Source organism: Pongo pygmaeus, chromosome 9 (genome assembly GCF_028885625.2).
Source record: "Pongo pygmaeus isolate AG05252 chromosome 9, NHGRI_mPonPyg2-v2.0_pri, whole genome shotgun sequence".
NCBI lineage: Eukaryota > Metazoa > Chordata > Mammalia > Primates > Hominidae > Pongo > Pongo pygmaeus.
The window spans coordinates 9,073,313-9,095,521 of record NC_072382.2 but is presented as its reverse complement, the minus strand read 5'-3'; the positions used below and the strand labels follow the sequence as shown (position 1 = coordinate 9,095,521).

At 57.5% G+C, this 22,209-nt stretch overlaps 2 protein-coding genes across 2 annotated transcripts; both read right to left on the bottom strand.

The window, feature by feature from the left end:
* Positions 1-119: 119 nt before the first annotated feature.
* On the bottom strand, positions 120-3,120 carry KCNK7 (potassium two pore domain channel subfamily K member 7). Its single transcript, XM_054440686.2, has 3 exons — positions 2,774-3,120; positions 762-1,160; positions 120-496 (listed from the first exon to the last, which is right to left on the bottom strand). The coding sequence occupies exons 1-3, from the start codon at positions 3,090-3,092 to the stop codon at positions 291-293; spliced, it is 924 nt and encodes a 307-aa protein (XP_054296661.2). The 5' UTR covers positions 3,093-3,120; the 3' UTR covers positions 120-290.
* A 1,887-nt stretch (positions 3,121-5,007) lies between these two features.
* MAP3K11 (mitogen-activated protein kinase kinase kinase 11) lies at positions 5,008-21,598 on the bottom strand. The gene is made up of 10 exons (XM_054440679.2): positions 20,265-21,598; positions 15,516-15,696; positions 15,168-15,316; positions 14,887-15,062; positions 14,516-14,759; positions 13,928-14,041; positions 13,186-13,321; positions 13,001-13,092; positions 6,643-7,017; positions 5,008-5,879 (listed from the first exon to the last, which is right to left on the bottom strand). Exons 1-10 carry the CDS (start codon positions 21,001-21,003, stop codon positions 5,542-5,544), a joined length of 2,544 nt encoding a protein of 847 aa, XP_054296654.1. The 5' UTR covers positions 21,004-21,598; the 3' UTR covers positions 5,008-5,541.
* Positions 21,599-22,209: the final 611 nt, after the last annotated feature.

Sequence of the window (22,209 nt, the reverse complement as noted above, 5' to 3'; positions counted from 1 at the left end):
AGGGCGGCTCTGCCATCCTAAGCCGGGCGGTGTGGTTTCGAGGTTCCCAGGGCCAGCGGAGGCCGGATCTCGGCCTTCCCGGGATGGTGGCCGGTGGCTCAGGGAAGTCCCATTCGAAATACTTGAAAACAGCCGAAGTCGTTGCTCATTTTATGATTAACACAGTATTCCCTGAGGCCTCCCGCCCACCCCCACCGCGGCTGCATCTCCCGATTCTTCCCCAGCCACTCCTGGCTGCTTCCTCCTCAGGTGCCGCCACCTTATGGAGCTGAACTCGGTCACCTGACGCTTCAGCAAGCAGGGGCTTGTCCTGAAGCTGGGGCCGCGGGCGGCAGGGTGCTCAGAGCCAGTTCATCCTGCCCTAGGATGCCACCTTGGTCCTCAGCAGTCACAGGACCACTGGGCCTGAAGAACTTCCCCATGGCACGGACCTGTGGCAGCTCAGAGAAGGTCTCCACAGCCAGCAGCATGGCCAAGAGTCCTAGAAGCAAGTAACCTGGGGAGGAGAAGGTGCTGGGGCAGCGCCTGGGTTCTGGTGATGCTCCCCACCCACCTCCCAGCGCGGTGACTTGCCCTGGCAGCTGGCACCACTCACCCCCTTCTCAACACTGCCACCAGAGCTCTTTGACTGCCCCTCCCACACCGTGCCCTGGAGTGGGGTCCCTCCACCTGCAAGGCCCAGCCCCCCAGTGATTTATGGGAGTCCTAGTCCAGGCTTCTCTTCCCCCTTCCCCCACACGCTCTTAGGTGGCTGGACTTACCAAGAAGTGCGAGCTGACCCAGGTGGTAAATCACGGGGTGCAGGCTGCGGCCGTGGCCGGGCAGCAGGTCCCCCAGGCCAATGGTGCTGAGCGAGCTGAAGCAGAAGTAGACTGCCCCCAGCAGGCTGCAGTCGCCCTGAAGGCCCCACAGCACCAGCGCTGGCAGCAGCACAAAGCTGCTGGCCACCAGCAGTCCCAGTGCGACTGCCTGCAGCAGCGCAGCCCTGGACGGTGACAGCTGCCAGTGGACCGCTACCCAGGCACCTGGGCAGCTGAGCACAGGCAGCAGGCAATGGCGCAGGGTGGCCACGAGAGCTAAGGAGGCTGGCAGCCCCAGGGCTGCATAGACCATGCAGAAGGCCTTTCCGCCTGGCGATAGTGGGGCCATGTGGCCATAACCTGGAGAAGAAAGAGTCAGTGGACAGTGAGAGCTCTGAGTGCCATGTCTGCTGGGGTCCCTGCCTACCCCAATACCGCCTTCCGCAGAAGGCTGCCCTCTGGTGGCCTTGAACTGGCCAGGCCCAGGTTCTAGCTGGCTCTGCTCCTTCGTCAGGGTATCCCTTACCCTCTCTGGGCCATTCTTCTCTTTTTTGGAAAATGAAAGCATGAAAGAAGACAGTTCCTCAGGCCTTTTGTAGCTGGGACAATTCTGAGAACTGCGCTGCCCTTAACAGATACTCCCGATTCCACAGCCGGTGGAATATCATCCACTTTTTCCCCAAATGTATGTCATGTCCCATGTGCCAGGCTTTGTACTGGGATCTGAGTCAGCCCAGGATCTGCCCCTTCTGGTGGGGCAGTTGGGCAGGCAAATCACGAAGGGCTGCAAAGAAGCAGCATGGGCGAGAGAGGGCATGTGCCAGGCAGGGAGGGGTGGGAGTGCGTGGTGTGCTGAGAGAACAGATCAGCTAATACAGAGCTGCAAACGCACATGCCTACCGCAGCCAGATGGGAGACAAACAGGAGTGGTGGGGACAGGGGTACACTGGAGAGTGTCAGCTGTATCCAAAAGGCAGGCCCCATTCTGCTCCAGTCAGGATGTTGCCTTGCAGGGATTCTGGCTCAGTGTGAGTAGGTTTCCTGATTTTCCAAAAGAAGTTGGAAATACGGGCTGGGCACAGTGGCTCACACCTGTAATCTCAGCACTTTGGGAGGCTGAGGTGGGTGGATCACTTGAGGTCAGGAGTTTGCGACCAGCCTGGCCAACATGGCAAAACCCCTCTACTAAAAACTCTACTAAACATGGCAAAACTCTACTAAAAACATAAAAATTAGCCGGGCATGGTGGTGGTACATGCCTGTAATCCCAGCTACTCAGGAGGCTGAGGCAGGAGAATTGCTAGAACCCAGGAGGTGGAGGTTGCAGTGAGCCAAGATCGCACCACCGCACCCCCATCTGGGTGACAGGGCCAGACTCCGTTTCAAAAAAAAAAAAAAAAAAAAGTTGGAAATACAAATTCCAATTCAAAAAATACTGAGACACTTTGTGGGGCAAAAAATACGAAAACCCAGGGCTGTGGGTTCATTGCTGCTTTTCCCTGGGCCTGTGCCCACGCGATTTCTCTGCAGGACTCCCTCATCCCTGTCTGTGCCCTCCTGATCCACAAGCATCTCACGCCGACTTCCTCCCCTATCTTCCCTCACTCCCCCACCCGAGGCCATGGTCCTGATCTGTTCTTGCCAGGTTCCTTCTGTTTGCTTCCATCCAAGAATCCATCCCACTGTATTGTATCCCCTATCTGGCCACAGGCTGTGGCATCTGGGCAGCTCTCCAGGGTCTCGAAGGGTGCCTGGGGTGGGACTGGGGAGGCCACACCCTTCCTGGCAGCTGAAGTGGAGGCACCAGTTGGGGTGTGTTGGTGGGGAGCCCCAGCTGTGATGTCAGGCCTCACAGGGCCTGGGCTCCATCTGGCTCTTTGGGGCTGAAGGAAGGGCTGCATGAACCCCAAAGCCCCCAGGGAGCAATGGCCTCAAGAGCCGCGTCCCCCGACTTGGCTGCCTGGCTCTCTTACCTGTGGTGGTGAGGATGCTGGCAGCGAAGAGCAGGGCTGAGGGAAGGTCCCAGGTCCTGGCCTCTGAGCTGTTGCCCAGGCTGGAGACGCCATGGGCCTGGGTGGCCAGGGCAGTGCCCAGCAGCTCTTCCAGAGCTCCGGGTGGCAGGCAGGCCCTATGCTCTGCCTGGAAGGCTGCCAGCTCTGCCCTGAGCTCAGCCTGAAGCCTGCATGCAGGAGGCCCCTCCAGGGCCTGGAACACCACAGCCCCAAGCCCCAGGGCCAGCAAGTGGGCCACAACCAGGAGCCCATATCGGGCCCAGGGCCTTAGACCCCCCATGGCAGGCCGCTGGGGTGCTGTGGGAACTGGCGGCTCCACCTCAGGCACCTGGGAGGGGCTGGGCAGGGCGGGGCCAGGAGGAGGTGCTATGTGGGTGGCTGGGACCCGGCTGGGGTGGCTGGGGTGGCTGGGGTGTGAACAGGAGGGAGGGTGAGCTCCATCACCCTTCCCAGGTCCTGGAGGCAAGACATTTGCCCATTTCACAGCAGCTGGGATGGTGGAGGAAGGCGGCTGCGGTGAGGGGAGGAGGCGGAGGAAGCTGAAGCCTAGAGAGGACCTCACACTTATTCAAGGTCCTGCTCACTCAGGCACCCATACCGCATTCATTCATTCATTCATTCATTCATTCATTCAAGTGCTTAGGGAAGAGGACAGGCACAGGTCCTTTCCTTCCTGGTGTTTACACAAGAAACCTCTTAGCAAAGAAACATGGCAACCTCACATCGTCATGAGTTCCATGAAGGAAACACCCTGGGTGATGGGAGAGCTCTGCGGGGCGCGGGGGTGTTATCTCACTGGGAAAGCTCCGCTAAGGAGGTGACATTTCAGCTGGGGAGTAAGAGGCCAGTGAAGGTAGGAACGAGCTTGGGTGAGAGGAACAGAGGGCTGGATGTGGTGGGGGACAGTTGGGGGTGAAGGGGGGATAAGGACACAGGCCCTTGAGGACAAATGTGGTCCAGGGAGACCTACGCTGGGCTACTGTAGGTGTCGTGGATGGAGTGATTTTGGCCTGGGCGGTGTGGTGGGAGAGGAATGGTGGCAGCTGGGAAGGATCAGGTGGGGGTGGGAGGTGGGGAGAGGACTCCAGGGTGCCCAGGGCACCCGGGCAGATGATACCCTTGCGCCCGATTGCCAGTTCTTCCCGAGAACCCTTTGTGCCTGCTCTCCTGACTCCCTGCCCCTGAACTGCAGACACAGAGTCTGGCTGCCATGGGGCACCTGGGAGAGGGGAAGGGGGAGCCTGGGTTCCAACTCCTCTAACCTCAGAGGGGCCGAGGACAGAGGCCGAGGAAGGGACCCTGCCCTAGGGTATGGTGTGGGAGTGCCAGAGCCCCCATGGCAGTGTGAAGAGAACTGTCAGGGGTGCCAGATGCCATGGCAAGTCACCATACTGGGAGGTGGGTGGAACTTACTACTCTTTATCTTTTTTGAGATGGAGCTCGCTCTGTCGCCCAGGCTGGAGTGCAGTGGTGCAATCTCGGCCACTCAACCTTCGCTGCCCGGGTTCAAGCTATTCTCCTGCCTCAGCCTCCCGAGTAGCTGGGGCTACAGGCACCCGCCACCACGCCCAGTTAATTTTTGTATTTTTTTATTTATTTATTTATTTTTTTTAGTAGAGACGGGGTTTCACCATATTGGCCAGGCTGGTCTCAAAATCCTGACCTTGTGATCTGTCCGTCTCGGCCTCCCAAAGTGCTGGGATTACAGGCGTGAGCCACCGTGCCTGGCCTACGCTTTTTTTTTTCTTTTTTGAGACGGAGTCTTGCTCTGTTGCCCAGGCTGGAGTGCAGTGGCACGATTTTGGCTCACTTCAACCTCCACCTTCCAGGTTCAAGCAATTCTCCTGCTTCAGCCTCCAGAGTAGCTGGGACTACAGGCATGCACCACCACACCTGGCTAATTTTTGTATTTTTAGTAGAGATGGGGTTTCACCATGTGGCCAGGTTGGTCTTGAACTCCTGACCTCATGTGATCCGCCGGCCTCGGCCTCCCGAAGTGCTGTGATGACAGGAGTGCTGTGATGACACCTGGCCAAGAAGAGCCTTGAATGACTGACCAAGGCTGGTGGATTTGGTCCCAGGAGAGGCATGCAGTACAAGGCATCCAACTGCCTATTGTTGGGGCATCAGGACACCAGAGTTGTATGATAGGTTGGGTCACCTGGTTACCTCCAAGAAAGGTGACAGGCTACATGTGGGGAGACAGCTTTTGAGTTTATTTGGCTTCTGGCTTCATTGGATCCCGAGGCTAAGACTCCAACCCTGGCTGGGGCAGCAGGAAGGCACCTAGAGAGCCCTGGCCCCAGATGACCCCCAGGGCAGGAGGTCCATGCTCTAAGCCCTAGGGCAGGGGCCACAGTAGCAGGACTTGGTCAAAAGTGCTGGTGACAGCTGAGGCCAGCCCCTCTTCCTTGCACCTCCCCTCCTCCCTGCATCACCCCAGCGGGCAATTCCCTGAGACAGGCTCTGGTCCTCCCAACCAGCTGGGTACAGTGTCGGGCCCCAGTAGGGCAGGTGAGCTGGGGGGACCTACAGGTTTCAGGTGTGGGGGCGCAGGCCCCCCTTCCAGTGTGAAGGCTTCCTGTGCAGTGTAGTGTTCCTGACCCCCAAAGGGGGGTGGGGTCCCTGGGGAAACTGAGGCAGCTGCAGAGGCTGGCTCAGCTCCTGTTCCAGTGTATGCTGTGACTCCTCCTAAGGCAGCTGGAGCTCGGGGGAGTGGCCTGGCCCACTCAAGGCCCCGCCTCCGGCACCCATGGGGCCTGGGCACCCATGTCTTTGGTCTGTGCCCTGCAGTCCTGGGGGCCCCCCCGGAAGGGGTTGGCAGGTGGGGAGTCCCAGAAGGGGTCTGAGTCCGGGAACAAGGTCCAGGGTGCCCGGCGGGGTGCAGGCTGTGGTGATGGCAGGGGAGAAGGCCGTGGCCCAGCTGACACAAAGCTCCAGGGATCAATGCGGCTGCGAAGGGGCGAAGGCCGAGGTCGGCTGATGAGGCCCAGGGGTGGTGAACGTGGGGTGCCTGGGGTGCCAGGAGCAGAGCGTGATGTCCCCGGTGGGGGTGAGACAGTGCCTCCTGTGAGGATATAGGAGGGGCACAGGGTCAGGCAACCCCCAACTGCTGAGGTCCCCAAGACACTGTCCTGCTCTGGGCCTCAGTTTCCCCATCTGCACAGTGACCTACTTGACTCAACTTCCACGGCTCTTCCTGCTCCATGGTGCCTCTGTTTTTTGTAATGGTTAGGAGTGAGGCCTCTGGAGCAGGCTGGCCTGGATGTGGATCCTGGCTCTGCCACTTACTAGCTGTGGGAGCTGTGGGTCCCTTAATCTCTGTGCCTTAAATTTCCTCATCTAAAAATGGGCATCTAAGAGCACTTAGTTCTCTGGTTGTTATGACTAAATGAGACCATCTCGGGAAAGCCTTGCAAACAGTACTTGGCACAAGTAAGGAGCCAGGAGTTTGCTACTATTATGACTACATATATGCTCTGTCGCCCAGGCTGGAGTGCAGTGTCGTGATCACCGCTCACTGCAGCCTCAACCTTTCAAGGCTCACGTGATCCTCCCAGAGTGCTGGGATCACAGGCATGCACCACCGCCTGGCCCAATTACTTGTTATTTCACAGCAGGCATCGCCCCCACCTGCCTGGACCACCTGATAGCTGAACTTAGAACTCTGCTCCCTACATGCGTCTTCAGTACCCCGAGTGCCTGGTTCAGGGTCCAGCTGCTGACTATGGTCTTGTCCTTGCCTCCTTGCATGTCCCCACCAGCCACTCCTCCCTCCCTGGGAACCCCCGTCTGCCATCTGCGAAACAGGCCGGCCTCAGGCCACTCACCGCGGGGCTCCTCCTCACGTCGGGGGCTCTTGGCCGACCGCTGGCCCGCAGGGATACCCAGGTCCAGCAACAGGGGTGCAGGAGTGGGCGGGGAGTCGGGCGTCTTGAGCGAGAAGCGGATGAGCGGGGAAGGGGGCGGCTCGGTCGGGCAGGGCGCGGGCGTTGGCGTGGGGGGTGTTGTCGGGGGCTCCCCGCGCTCGCGTCCTGGGCCTCCCGGCGGCTGCAGGTCGCGGCCGAGGCCCAGCGAGGCGAGCAGGGCGGTGCCACGCAGCAGCGCGCGCTGGATCAGCTTGGGCGTCCCAGAGCTGCTACCGCGCTCTGCGGGAACAGGCCTCTTGGGCTCCTCGGGCTCCAGGCTAGGCCGCGGGGGGTTACCTGCGGGCGGAGGCGGCACAGGTGAAGGCATGGCCGGTGCATCTTCCGGGTGACGGCCCAAGACCTCTCCGTGGTCTTGGAACAAGGACTGAGTTCTGCCCTCTACTAGCATCTTCCCTGGTCCCACAGGTCCCACGGCCTCCCCATCACACACCCACATTCTGGCCTTTCACAAGATGGGCGCTGGGAGGGGAGGGCAGTGCAGGTGGAGGAAGCGGCAGCAAAGCCCAATGGCAGCCAGCAACCCCAGACCCCAAAGATGGATGGGCAGTCCCAGTGGAGGCGGGCTGGGGCCAGGTCACGGTGGGCCTCCATGGCCTGCCAGGGGCAACCTCCAGGCCCAGGGGCATGGCAGGTCCCACTGACTGGGACCGGCGCCCTGTGCTCTGTGCCCACCAGCTTCCTGGCTTGGCAGCCCTGTCCCTTCTGCCCACCCACCCCCACTCCAGCTGTAGCTTGTAAGATGCACACAGTCAACTCTAAGGTACCTGGCAGCCCTGAGGGCATAAATCCCTGTCTCTATTCTAGAAAGGAGGAAAATGAGGTTCAGAGGGGTCAGTACCTTGCCCAAGGTCACAGCTAATTTACAGAGTACGTATTTGTGCCAGGCCTGAGCTGAATGGCATAGGGGCATTATGTTGTCTGATCCTCATGCCCCAGGGGTTCCAGGCTCAGAGAGGTTGAGCTGTACAGCCAGTGAAAGGTGGAGCCGGCCTCACCCAGGCAAGGGCAGTAAAACCTTTGCTCCTTACCATTTCCCAACCAGACTCTGCCCTAGATTTCAAGACACTAGTGTCTTACCTTCCAGTCTAGGGTTGGCCTGACTCCATTCTAGATCACTTGGGCAGGGATGGGGAACCCCTCATTAAAGACAAAGGACTCTAGGATGGGCTCTCGCAAGCCCTGATTTTGTCAGATCCCTCCTTGGCTCTAGAAACTGCTATGGCTCTCCACTGTCACTAGGAGAAAGTCTGGCCTCCTTGGCTGGACTTCTGAAACCCTCCCTGGCCTTGTCCCTCTGCCTTTCCCCTCCTGCCTGGAGTGCAACGGTGGGTTGGATGTTGGGAGGAAGAAATGCAAGGCTGGGAAAAATGAGCTTCTAGTATGAACCAGGACTCAGCTCACAGTCCCTTCTGTCAGCCCCAACCCTTACTCAGACTCTCTGCCTCTTACCTCACCCAACTCCCACCCCGGCCACTGCCACTGAAGGGACAAGGGAATCCTTCTAAAATGTAAACCTGTTAAAGACAGGTCTCTGCTTAAAAACTACCCATCATTTCCAGCTTCATTCACTCATTCATTCAATCAACATCTACTGACCCATGTGCCTTGGCCCCTGTCCGCAGCCCCAGTCCTGACACTCCTTGGCTCTCAACTCTTCTCGGAGTTCAGCCAGGTTGCCGTTTCCTTGGGTATGGTGAGCTGCATGCCTGTGCACACACTATTCACTCTGGCTGGCTGACCTTTCCCACCTCGGCTTTCAGTGACCTCTTATGCACCATCCAAGACCCACTGGGATGTCACTTCCTCTGTGAAGGCCTCCCAGAATCTCCCTGAACCTGCATAGTTATTGCTCACGTTATGCCTCATACAGGTGCTACTGGACTTGTTTATGAGTCTGCCTCCTTCATCATATGAGGTCAGGGCAGTGTTTAACATGTTGATGCCTGGCTCTTAAAATGCAAATCCCTGGGCTGGGCGCGGTGGCTCATGTCTGCAATCCCAGCACTTTGGGAGGCCCAGGTGGGATGATCATGCGGTCAGGAGATCGAGACCATCCTGGCTAACACGGTGAAACCCTGTCTCTACTAAAAATACAAAAAATTAGCCAGGCGTGGTGGCAGGCACCTGTAGTCCCAGCTACTCAGGAGGCTGAGGCAGGAGAATGGCATGAACCCAGGAGACGGAGCTTGCAGTGAGCCGAGATCACGCCACTGCACTCCAGCCTGGGCAACAGAGCGAGACTCCGTCTCGAGAAAAAAAAAAAAGCAAATTCTTGTTTGATGAAGAATCCATTTTTATAATCCTTGCACCAACAACGAGGTTATCATTATCACCCCCACTTCGCAGATGAAGAACTGATCATTTACAGTGAGTTTAAACAGAAGAGGGGAAATCATGTTTAAAAAAAAGAAAGAGTTGGCCGGGTGCGGTGGCTCACACCTGTAATCCCAGCACTTTGGGAGGCCGAGGTGGGCGGATCACGAGGTCAAGAAATCGAGACCATCCTGGCCAACATGGTGAAACCCTGTCTCTACTAAAAAACACAAAAATTAGCAGGGCATGGTGGCACGCACCTGTAGTCTCACCTACTTGGGAAGCTGAGGCAGGAGAATCGCTTGAACCCAGGAGGCGGAGGTTACAGTGAGCTGAGATCCCGCCACTGCACTCCAGCCTGGGTGACAGAGCGAGACTTGGTCTCAAAAAAAAAAAAAAAAAAAAAAAAAAAAGCAAGAGATGCTGGGAGTGGTGGCTCAAGCCTATAATCCCAGCACTTTGGGAAGCCAAGGAGGGCAGATCATTTGAAGTCAGGAGTGCGAGACTAGCCTGGCCAACATGGTCAAACCCCATCTCTACTAAATACAAAAATTAGGCCGGGCACGGTGGTTCACACTTGTAATCCCAGCACTTTGGGAAGCTGAAGCAGGTGGCCCACTTGAGGTCAGGAGTTCGGGACCAGCCTGGTCAACATGGTGAAACCTCATCTCTACTAAAAATACAAAAATTAGCCGGGCCTTGTGGCACATGCCTGTAATCCCTGCTACTTGGGAGGCTGAGGCAGGAGAATCACTTGAACTTGGGAGGTGGAGGTTGTAGTGAGCCGAGATTGCACCACTGCCCTCCAGCCTGGGCAATAGAATGACACTTCATCTCAAAAAAAAAAAAAAAAATTAGCTGGGCATAGTGGCACATGCTACTGGGGAGGCTGAGGGAGAACTGCTTGAACATGGGAGGTGGAGACTGAAGTGAGCTGAGGTCGCACCACTGCACTCCAGCCTGGGTGACAGAACAAGACTCCTTCTCAAAAAAAAAAAAAAAAAAAAAAAGCAAGAGAAAGCCGCGTGTGGTGGCTCACACCTGTAATGCCAGCACTTTGGGAGGCTGAGGTGGGTGGACTACTTAAGCTCAGCCCAGCCTGGGCAACATGGCAAAACCCCATCTCTACAAAAAATACAAAAATTAGTCAAGCATGGCATGCACCTGTAGTCCCCGCTACTCAGGAAGCTGAGGTGGGAGGATCACTTGAGCCTGGGAGGCAGAGTTTGCAGTGAGCCATGATCATGCCATTGCACTCCAGCCTGGGTAACAGAATGAGACTCTGTCTTTAAAAAGATAAAAGAGAAATGAGACAAAGGGAAGAGAAGATAGGGTCCAGCAGACAAAATGAGAGTGAACAGAAGTTCCTGCAGTCAATGGCCTGAGAAACTGAGGTTCTGAAGGGTAAGTGACTTGGTCAACGTAATCCAGCTAGGATTTGAATCTGCCTCTAAGCTTCCTGGCAGCAAGAGTTAGCAACTCTGTTGTTTAGGAGAAAGCTGCGTGACTCTTCTTGACCCAAAGATAGATAGATAGAGGCGAAACTGTTTCCGTGAGGCCTCACAGGGAGGACACGGCCACGCAGTTATTGGCTCCAAGGCAACTAGCTTCACAGGGCAGTTGCTATCAGTGTAGCTGAGTGCACCCTGCCAACGTGCCACTCCTTGCAGCCAGCTCTCCAGGGACCAGAACAGCCCCCTGGGGGCAGGGTGGGGGGGGTGTGTGTGACTCTCCAGTGGTGTGGCTTATGCCGGGGACCATCTCACAGGGTCTGGTACCTCTGTGAAGCCCCATTACTTGATTCTTAGCTGGGTTTCTGGGGGTGGCTGTGAGGTCAATGTCATGTACTTTCATGGACCCAGATGATGCGTGGAGTGTGGGATTGGGCTAGGGGAACCAGATGCTCAGCCAGCCACTGAGCTGGGCAGCTGACATCCTTTCGGGGCAAGTGGCAATCCATTTCTTCATCAGCCAGGAAGGGCATTGGTGTTGAGGCCGACATACTTATCAAGAACAGTAACTACCATGGTTTCCAGCGCTTTCACGAAACCTCAGACATGTGGCCTTTTGGCCACACATCTGCAATTTCATATTGTGGGAGCATTCACTGTATCCCTGGGGGCTATAGCTCTCTCAGTTTGCTGTGGCTGGACCAAGAAAGAAGGCATTTCAGATTTCTACGGGCACAGATGTCTACAGAAGTTATAATGCCATGAAATATTTGGAGGAGATGAGGAAGGCTGCTATCTCTCAGAATGCAAAGTGATTTTGGAATATGAAGAATTTCTTTGGGTTGAATTACTTAGAAGTTTTTCACTGACCTGAACTATTCATGAATATATGGGCTAATAAGTAGTTTCTCTTGATAAATAATTAACAAATTCTTTGGATAAAAAAACATGGGGCAAGCTTGAGAACGATGGGGCCCAGGCCCCTTGTGCCCCTCCTTCTGGTAGCTCAGGGCCAGAGGGTTCTATGGAACAGTCAGGACCTGCTTCAGCCTACACACCTGGGTTGACAGGCTCTCAAGTTCTCCTTTGGCCCATCTGGCCTGGTACATTTTAGAGCAAGTGAATTCAAGAAGCCTCCTTGGCCTTCCAGCTCTCAGTTCGGTCCCTGCAGGACAGATGCTGGGGGCAGCGCAGCTGCTGGAGCAGCAAATGGTGGGGCGGATGGAGGCCCAGGGCTCTGCCTCTGTGGTCAGACAGACAGAGCAGATCAAATCCCTGCTCTACTGGGTGCCTTACATCAAACCACTTAATCTCTCTGTGCCTCAGTTTTCTCTGTTGTAAAATGAGGCCAATACTATTACTCCCCTCACAGAACTGCTTGGCACATAGAAGAGAACGAACAAAGGTTAGCTATTGTTACAACTATCGAGTGTAGCTCAGGGAATGGTAGAGGCGATGGGCTGGGTGGGATGGGAAGAGTGAGTTTAAATGGCTTGCTGAACAGGACTCTTCTGAGAGCAGCTAAGCGGGTCCTACATTCTGGCTGTGAGCAGCAGGTGTGGGGGCTCTGAGGATGGTCCCTAGGTTGGCACAGGGACCCACAGGCAAGGGAGGCCGTAACTTTCTGGCCTCAGTCAGAGCTGGGCAGTGTTGAGCTGAGTAAGCCCTCCTCCCTGTGATGCTGGAACCCTGCTCTCTGCCTGACCCTCTGGCTTCCTAAGCAGTCTGTACGTGAGAAACCCTTTCTTCAAGTGAAAGCTTCTGAGCTCACTACGAGAGCATTGGAGCTGAAGCCTCTCTGGGTTCAAATCCTCAGCTGGGGGTTTGAGGTAGGTTACTTCACCTCTCAGAGCCTCAGTTTCCTTATCTGCATAATGGGGTAATAGTAGCCCCTCTTCATCAATGCTTGGAGGGAATGCCTGGCACAGTAGGGCAGTTACCATCGTGGAGAACAGAAAGGCCCTGAGCTATCCTGGATGTGGTGAGAATGGGTCCTGGATCCTGCCTGCTCGGCCTTCTCATTCTCTTCTTCACCTACAGGCTCCCAGAAGGGACTCTGAGAAGCACAGTGTGGCTGACACTTGTCTGGCTCCACCCCACACAGGCTGATTCCTTCCCTCATCTGGGTCCAGCTTCCCTTGGGTACCAAATGCCGGGTGGGCTTCCTGTCTTTCTTTTCTCCCTGGAGCCTGCTAAAGGCACAGGGGCTGCCACAGGGCCAGGGAAGAGCCTTCTTGCAGGCCAGGTCTGAACAAGGGGATGAGACTCTGGGCCCCGAGCCGAGGCCTGGGCTGTATGCCGCTTGATCGTGGGCCTGTAGGTCAGACCTGGGTTCCAGGATCGGCTCTGTCTTGTCTCAGCCTTGGTTTCCTAGTCTCTAGAATGAGAGCAACCAGGGCAGGACTCCTGCTTTGCCTGCTAGCCTATCATGGCCTCCCCAAGGTGCCCACGGAAGGAGCTCAGCCAGATCCTGCCGGGGGAGGAAGGCCACTCACCATTGAGTGCTGGGGGTGTGGAGGGAGATCCTAAGGGGGATGAGTCATCTGAATCCAGGTACCATGTGGCTTCGTCCATGCGGGACCTTCTCCTGGTGATGGGAAGGCAAGGAGGGGTGCTTTAGGGATTTCAGGACTTGGGGAAAGCAGATGACGCTGGGTTTGGGGGGCACTCAGGTACTCACCTCCCATTCTGGGCTTCTCCAGGCTTGGGGGAACTGGGACCCCAAGCCCAGCATGCTCGCCGCTCTCCATTGCTTGAGTCCTCCAGACGTCGGGGGGACTGGCGGCCCCATGCCTGGCCTGGCTCTGCAGGCTCCACTGCAGGGGAAACCGATGAAATCGGAGATAATCTTTATCCTTCCTCCATCATCACAGTCAGTCTTCAGGGGTAACCTTTAGAGTATGGGGAGCAGGCTGGGCCCTGTACCATTCCCAGGGTGAGCTTTGGGCAAGGTTTGGGTGGGTTTGGGTCTTGGGGCCAACAGTGGGGTGGGGCATCTCATCTAGCCCTTCAGCTGACGTTTGCTGCTTAGTAATTAGTACAGACACTGACACCAACTGCCTGGGTTTGATTCTGGCTCTTCTACTTACTGTGTAGCAAGTTACTTTTTTCACTTTTCTCATCCATAAAACTTAGATTAACAATAAAAATAACTACCTAATAGAATTATTGCACGAAATTAATATTAGCAAAGCATTTAGAAAATTAGTAGTACATAGTATCATACAATTATTTGACTAAAAAAAATAAGTAAAATTAATGCTGCTTGGGGAGTTCAGAGGTAACAGGCTAGACCTAGGGCATGGAGCCTGGGGGCGGGGAGGGAGAGGGGATAGTGAGTGGGATCCACCTCCAAGGATAAGGTCTGACAGAGAATATGGGGCTGGGGGGCGGAGAGGGGCATGAGAGGCGAAGTTTCTTACACTGGATGGCCCGGAACCGGGGGAAGGTGGGCGAATCCCCAGGCCCGACCTCGAAGACGTTTCTCCTCCGGTCAAGGCCGGGTGAGGCCTGCACGGTGATGCGGTGCTTGAAGTCTGGGGTTTGGGTTGGGGGGAGCAGGGTTCAGGTTTGTGATGAAGGAGAGCCAGGACCCCAACCTGCAGGGGCCCAAGGCCAGCTCCCAGGCCACACAGGGAGCGGCACGGTGGCTATGAGACTGTGGCCAGCCTCACCGCTTTCTTGAGCCCCTGGTTCTGGATAAGGAAAGCTACTCGTCTGAGTCGGAGGTGCCCTGGCGCCGGCCCACACCGCCCCCTAGACCTTCCCAGAACTTTCGTGAACCCCACCCCTTCCCGGTCGCAGCCACTCCCAGACCGACATGCAAATGTTTCCGCCAGAACCCGCCCACAGGCAGAAAAAAACACTCCTGGCCCTATCCCTCCCAGCCTTCATCTCACCGGCCCAACCACAACACCCTAAACCAATCCCAGCGCGGTCAGCACACAGGCCTGGCTCCACCCCCACCCCCGCAGCCAATGGCGGGGGACGCCCCGGGGCCCGCCCCTCACCGAGTGGCATGCTGATGCGCTCGCCGCCGTCGCGCGCCCGGAGCTTGCTGCGCTTGAATGTGCCGCGGCGGCGACGCACGTGCGGTCGCTCGCGGTCTACCTGCTGCAGCAGCAGCGTCAGCTCGCGCTCGAACACCTCTAGCTCCCACTGGGCCAGCAGGTGCTCGCGCCGCCGCAGCTGCTCCGCCTGTGACCGCTGCTCGCGCGCCGCTCGCGTCAGCTCCTCCTCGCGGCTCAGTAGTTCCTGCGCCCGAGACAGCGAAGGTGGAGAGGTCAGCCTGGCACCAATCCCGGCAGCGCCCGCCCCGACTCTGCCCCAGGGAGATCGGGGAGACACTCCTTCCAACCCTGGGTCCCTTGATTCCTCGCACCTTTTCCTTGGCTCGCAGCTCGTCGAAGAGACCCTGGATCTCGCGCTTCCAGCCTTCCTGCATGGAATGGAAGGAGTCCCGCGGCATTTCCCGTAGGACCTGTGCCTCCAGCGCCTCCAACTGCTGCAGGATGGAGGCGAAGTCGGGCCTGCGGTGGGGGTCCTGCGCCCAGCAGTCTAGGGGCACGGCGTGCAGCGGGGACAGAATAAGAAGGGGTCTATGGGTGGACGTGTCCTGGGCCAGGGAGCTCTGCACCTCACCTGCCCTCCCCGTCCTCTTACCGGCCATAAGCTGTGCGAAGGGCTCGGGGCAGGTGGATGGGATGGGCAGTGTGAGCTTGTTAACAGCTACGCCATAGGCCACAGCAAGGCAGTCAATGCCACGGTATGGCACCTCCCCGGTCAGCAGTTCCCACAGCAGCACCCCAAAACTGTGGGCGAGACAACAGGTCTGTATTCCCTTTTCTCTCCCAACCCCCACCCCCTTACTGCCACTTCACCCAAAAGCAACTAGGAGCCAAGTGGTTTGGGTCCCTGTCCCTGGACTTGGCCCAGCCCTAGACTTAGGCAGCCACCTCTGCCTTCTGCAGCCCCGTAGCAGCCCCTGTCCAGCCCCACCGAGGTTCGCACCTCCAGACGTCACTGCCCTTAGAGAAGGTGGAGGCCTTGATAACCTCAGGAGCCATCCAGGCATAGGTGCCCGCGGCACTCATTTGTGTGGTTTTGTGCCACTCTCGGGCCAGGCCAAAGTCGGTGATCTTCAGGGTCTTGTGCTCCATGTCGTCACCCTCAATGGGCTGCAGCAGCAAAACTAGAGAAGAGGGGCCAGATTGTGGATGCTCCAGGATCAGGTGGTGGGGACAGGGTAAGAGCTGGGAGCAAACTCATCTGACAGACATCCTGGCTGGGTCCTGGGGGCACAGAGGTGACTTGGTCTAGATCTTGAGGACCTACTTGAGGTCAGACATTTCTTTTCTTTTCCCTTTTTTTTTTTTTTGAGATAGAGTTTTGCTCTTGTTGCCCAGGCTAGAGTGCAATGGCGTGATCTTGGCTCACTGCAACCTCCACCTCCTGGGTTCAAGCGATTGTCCTGCCCCAGCCTCCCGAGTAGTGGGATTATGGGCATCTGCCACCGCGCCCGACTAATTTTGTATTTTTAGTAGAGACAGGGTTTCTCCATGTTGGTCAGGCTGGTCTCGAACTCCCAACCTCAGGTGATCTGCCTGCCTTGGCCTCCCAAAGTGCTGGGATTACAGGTGTTAGCCACTGCACCTGGCCAAGGCCAAACATTTCACATTCAACCCCAGCACTCAAAACCATTTATGAGCTAAATAATATTTTTCACGTTTCACAGATGAGGAAACCAAGCAGGGAAATGACTTCGCAGAGGTCATACAACAAATACAGCGGAGATTACAACCTGGTCTGTGTGGCTCTGAAACCAGTGTTCTAGCTTTTCCCTAATACTACACTGAAGCAAAACTGGCAAGGTGGCAGCTCTGGGCATTTATGGCTTTGATTTCAAGAGAGATCTGTGAATCTCCTGTCATTTTGTTGAGGCAGGAGCGTGAATCAGAACCCCCCTTGGAGTGGGGAGCAAGAGGGAAGCTCTTGGTGAGAAAAGAAGCCCAGCAGGTACCACAGGCCCCTAGTGCCCACATCACACTGTGGCAAATGCAGCCACTCCCAAGGCAAAGACTCCAAAAGATACCTACCGATGCAGCTGGAAGGGAAGAGAAAGGGTGGGGTCCAAGAAAGTGATGGTTCTTGGCCACAGAGGAGGAGCTTGGGGTAAATGTAGGCGTGGATGGTCAGACTTGGCAGGGGCTCATGGCTTTAACCCAAATGGGGCCACCATACTTGGTACAAAGAGGAGAAGCAGCAACTTGCAAATCTCTCACCAGGACAGGAATGGCTCAAATGAGAGAAGTTTTCGAGGAATAGAAAGAGGACAAAGTCATAGAGTCATGAAGGGTCTGAAGGGCCCCTTTACTTTTCTGGTTACAGCCAACTGCACTGTGGAAGAGAAGCGATATCAAGTCAACCATGTTTCTGGACCCATGTCAGGGCACACCTCTCAGCTCTCCTGCCCTGTGTGACACAGCTGTCATGGGGGCAGCATAGGGCACAGGGGGTGGGGCAGATGGGAAGGGCACCTAATACAGCCTGGTGAGTCAGGGAAGACTTCCCAGAGGAGGTGGCAGAACCAGGGTGCTCATTTTTCAGGGCTTGAAGCAACAAGCCCTGATCCTGCTGCTGGCCAGGCCACCTGGGCCTTGAGGAGGCATCTGGCACTGCTGCCAGCTGTCCCCGCTGCCCCACCGTCCTCAGCCCCCACAGCCCCTGGCTGCTTGGCTCTGTTTCTGTGTCCTCCACCTTCAGCCATTTCAGCGCTGGTGCTTCTCAGAGCATGACCTCTCCTCAATCTCTGCCCACTGCCCCTGGCTGACTCAGCCTCTTCCAGGTACCAGCTCCCTCTCCCCACTGGCATCTTCCACATTTGCAACTCCAGGCCAGACAAATTGGCTCAGCAGCTCTACCTGATGTCCAGGTGCCCTCCATGACCACCTTTACTATCCCGGCATGCCCAGTAGATTTTCTGCAATTTTTCCTAATCCAGAGAACGGTCTCAAAATCTACCCACTCCTCTGAGCCAGACCTTGGAGCCAAGTCCTGAACACTTTATCAAGCTGAGGATGACAACAAAACCCTCCTCAGATGGCTGTCACGAGCATGAAACAAGACCACACTTTTTAAAGTTTTTGCACGGGGGCTGCCACCTGGCAGAAGCATCCTAAAGGCCAGTTATCCTAAAGCACTTATCGTATCTCCACCCTCCTCTCTCTCCTCTGTCACTTCTTACTGCCAACTTCACAACAGCCTCCGGTCTGGCTGCTGGAGGCTGGGGACCTGAGCATTTAGCAAGCCCCCCACGACAAGCTCATTCCAAAGGGGAAACACAGCAGGCTGGGGCAGTGGGTGGAGTGGAAATGGGCACCTCCCCTGGTGCCAGGGCCCACCTTCCCCTTTGAAAAGCAACACTTGCTGCTTCTTGGCCTGGTTTCTAGCCACTTGTGGCACCCCAGACTGGCAAAGTGCTATTCCAGTATCTCAGGCCGGGTGGCCACTCTCCACCTTTTTCAGGTGGGGAATCTGAGGCCCAGAGAGGGGCAGCAACTCATCCAAAGTTTCAGGACTTCTTTGTACTTGTGGCCTTTCTGCTATCTCCCCGCTCCTGGCTCTGCCAGCTACTAAGCCCCATCCTCTGCTTCCTCTCCAAGCTCCTCTCTGTGCTTTCAACTGTCCTAACTCAAACTGCTGTTCTGGTGTCTGATGTAGATCCCAGGCATGGGAGGTCAGGGGTCACCCAGAGGAGAATGGGCCAGAGACCCCGAAGCTGGGGGAAGCTCTCAGTGCCCCTTTAGGGCTCCCTGGCCTCTGACAGGGACCTGGCCACCAGCTGTCTCCCTGGGCTGGCCTCTGTGGGGCTCGGGAGTGGCCTGGGCAGCTCACGCCTCTTCCGCTTCCCTCCCGTGGTCCCTACTTCTCCTTTCTGGGAGGGCTGGGCCAGGTCTCCCACTTGGGAGGGGGAGTCCTTTTGGGGAGAACTGGGGGAGGTCAGGCCCAGGCTAGGCTGGCTGGTCAGTCCTGTGACTCGTGGGCCTGGAGAATTCCCCCTCCTCTCCCCGCCAGGCTTCCTCACAAGGCCCCCATTGTCCAGGAAAATCATGCCATTGTTTCTTGCCTGTGCCCCCCCCAGCCCAGGGACTCCCCCCACCCCAGTCCCGCAGACGGCAACATGGGCCTAGGACTGGGGTCTCCAAGGTTAAATGCCAGGCTCAGGGAGGCTGAGAGCACCTTGCCTGCCCTTTACCACCACCTCCCAGACTCTGAGAGGGAAGCAGGGGAACTAGAGGGGAGTGGGGGAGCAGTTCCAGGCGCCTTCCTCCCGCAAACCCTCCACCCCCAGCTCTTTCCTCCCTGCAGGCAGCTGGGCTAGGGAGGGAGCAGGGGCTGGAGCAGGGACAGGAAGCCGGCTCAGGGGCAGCAGGAAACGCAGGAAGCAGTGGGGAGGGTGGGGAGCAGGGGCCTGGGCTATTGTTCCATTTTTTCTGGAAAGAAAACGGAGGAAAAACAGAAGATGGGAGTCCCCTCCCCCTGCGCCTTCGGGGAATCCCCCTCAGATTGGGGCAGGTAGTGGGGGTCCCTAGATAGTTAGATCCCAGGGTTGGGGCTGAGAGGTGGGAACCACACCCTACCAGGGATGAGTAGAGTGGGTAGGGTGGTTGGCAGGCCTCCCCTGGCTCCTCCAGCCCTGGCAAGAACTTGGATATCTGGGGCTCAGCACTCTGTTTCCTGCAAGCCCCTTGTCCATGGTCAGCCCAGGCTAGGAGGCTCAAAATATCCACGTTGACCCCCCTCTAAGAATGTCTCATGCTTTTCCAGTGACCCCACTGAGCCTGGCCCCTCCTGCATTTCCTACTGCTGCTTTCCAGCCTGCACTCTGGGCTCTAGGAGGCCCCTGCTCCTGGTCCCTGTTGTGTGCTGGGTCCTGCCTCCATGCCTTCGTTCTCTAAATGCTGCGTGCTCCAGGAAACCCTCTGAAGCTGTCACTTGCTTCTCTTAGGCCATGATGGGCAGCGTGTGGGGGGCTTGAAATGATGGGAGATGGAGTCTCCCTTAGCCCAGCACTCCCACCCCAAGCACTGATTCCAGGCTAGGCCCTCTTGGCGATCCAGCCCTCAAATGTCTGTCTCCACGGCTGAGGACCCGCTGCGGGTTGGGGATTGCAGGTCGGGCTTGCCCAGGCTGTTGAGCTGTTTCATTTTCCCTTTTTACAGATTCTGAAATTGAGGCTCCGAGTTGGAGTAACCAGCTAGAGGTCATGAAGCCAGGGAGGGCTAGGCCAGAATTCCAGCCCTGGCCTTGGCCTTGACTGCCAAGGAGGGCTTCCCTCTCTGAGATATCTGTTCTGGAGGAGCTGCCCATGACGACGGGAGGGGAGGACAGAGCACCAACCTCCACGAATATGAATTTAGGGGAGGAGAAGATGAGGAGCACAAGCTTCCAGAGGACTTTGGGAGCCACGGCTGGGCAGGATGCTTATGACCCACCTGAGAGATACCAATTTCTTAACTTGTCCAAACCGCAGCTGCAGGCTGGGGTCAAGGACTTCTGAAGCTGGGGCAGGAAGACTCTGCTGGGTGCCTGGGGCTCTGTTTGGGGGCTACCTTGAGCCCATGGGCACCCCTGGTCAGCTGGGACCCCTTAGGGTGGGAGCTCCTACCTGCAGTAGACCCTAAGCTAGGCTCAGGGGAAGGTTGGGAGCAGGTGTGTACCAGACCCCTGCCACCCCCAACCATGCCCCCAGAAACTCACTGTTGTTGGACTTGAGATCGCGGTGGATGACGGGCACCAGGGCCTCGCAGTGCAGGTAGTGCATCCCACGGGCAATCTGCACGGCCCAGTTGACTAGCACATGGGGAGGCACGCGCCGCCCGGCCAGAGCTCGGCTGAGGGGCCCACCGGCTGCATACTCCATCACCAGGCACAGGTTGGGCTCCTCCAGGCACACAGCCTTGAGGGCAATGATGTTGGGGTGTGCCAGCATGGCGAAGAGCCGGGCCTCCTGGCGAACGCTCTCAGCTGTCACACTGATGTCCTCATCGGGGTCCTGGCGAGCTGCCTTCACAGCCACCAGCTCGCCTCGCCAGCTGCCCCGGTACACCTTGCCGAAGCCTCCAATGCCGATCACCTCCTCCAGCCGTAGCTCCTGGAAGCTGGCCACCTCGCAGGGGGGCGGGCCGCCACCCCGAGACACATAGTTGGACGGGAAGATGCCCACCTGGCCACCCACCTGGCCTGCCCACCAGCCCTCATCTCCTGAGATGGCTGCGTCCCGGGACAGCACCTCCACACGGTCACCCTTCCTCAGGGCCAACTCATCCTGCCCACTGGGCTCGTAGTCGAACAGGGCTGTCCACACCGGGTTGGCATAACCTGCTGCCTTTGGAGACCCCTCAGGCCGGCCTCCTCCACCGCCCCCACCACCCCCGCTGCCACTGCCATTCCATGACCCTAGAGGGCTCTTGAGGAAGAGGCTCTTCAAGGGCTCCATGCCCGGGAGCCGGCGTTGGGATGTGTGGAGGACCTTCTCTGGGTGCCCGTGGTCCCCACCCCCGCTGGCTGCCGAGGCCCTAGTCCCGGAACCTGGGCATCCGGGCCCTGGCCCTCAGCCCCAGACCCACGCCTCTCCGGGGAGCCAGGAGTGTCGTCTCCTGGCCCCCCGCATCTCGGGCTTCTGGAGGAGGGCACCCAGGGCAGTGTGGTTAAGCCGGGGGGGTGGGGCCCCGGGGCCTCCGGCGCCTCACCATGGCTAGCTCGGAGGGACCCGAGCTTCCCTCGCTTCTGGAGCAGTCCTGGGAGCCCGGCTCCGGCCCCGCCAAGTGTAAGGTGGGGCCTCCAGGGGCAGCGCGTCAACTCCGGTTGGGTCTTTTTGCGCAGGGGGTGGAGGGAGCGTCCGCAGTTGGGGCGAGACTGCCTGTTCCTGGCCCCGTCTCCTTTGGCCCCGACGGCTCCGACCCCGCTCCCTTCTTCCTCCTCCCTTTGTACTTTGGCCCCGGGGGCGGGAGGCAGAGGTGGAGGGTGGAGTTTCACTTTTTTCCGCTCTTCTCCCTCCTGCAGGAAACAGCATCAGATGACGCGGGCGGCCTGCACCGCTCCCCTCCCAGAGGCTCCAGGCGGGGAGTTCCCGGGTAGGCGGGCCAGGAGAGGCAGAGGAGGGAAACGGCAGAACCAGATCCCCCATCACAGCAGGCTTTTGAGATCTAGAAAGAAAAGCCCCCAGCTGCGTGCTCTGCTGCTTAGGGTGGAGGTTGGTCTCTGCTAAGGATGGGCCATCTCTGCCCTCTGCATCCGCATCGGCGTCAGCAAAACGGGGTTACAGAACCACACTTGGGAAGGGGGTGAACCCGAGTCTGGTCTTGGCTGCGAAGTTGTGGGACTGTGCGATCCATCGATTCTGAGCCTCATTATTTTCTTTCTTTCTTTTTTTTCTTTTTTCTTTTTTTGAGACGGAGTCTTGCTCTGTCGCCCAGGCTGGTATGCAATGGCGCAGTCTAAGCTCACTGCAACCTCCGCCTCCCGGGTTCAAGCGATTCTCCTGCCTCAGCCTCCCGAGTAGCTGGGACTACCGGCGCGTGGCACCACGGCCGGCTAATTTTTGTATTTTTAGTAGAGACGGGTTTCACCATGTTGGCCATGCTGGTCTCAAACCCCGGACCTCGTGATCCGCCCGCCTCGGCCTCCCCAAGTGCTGGGATTA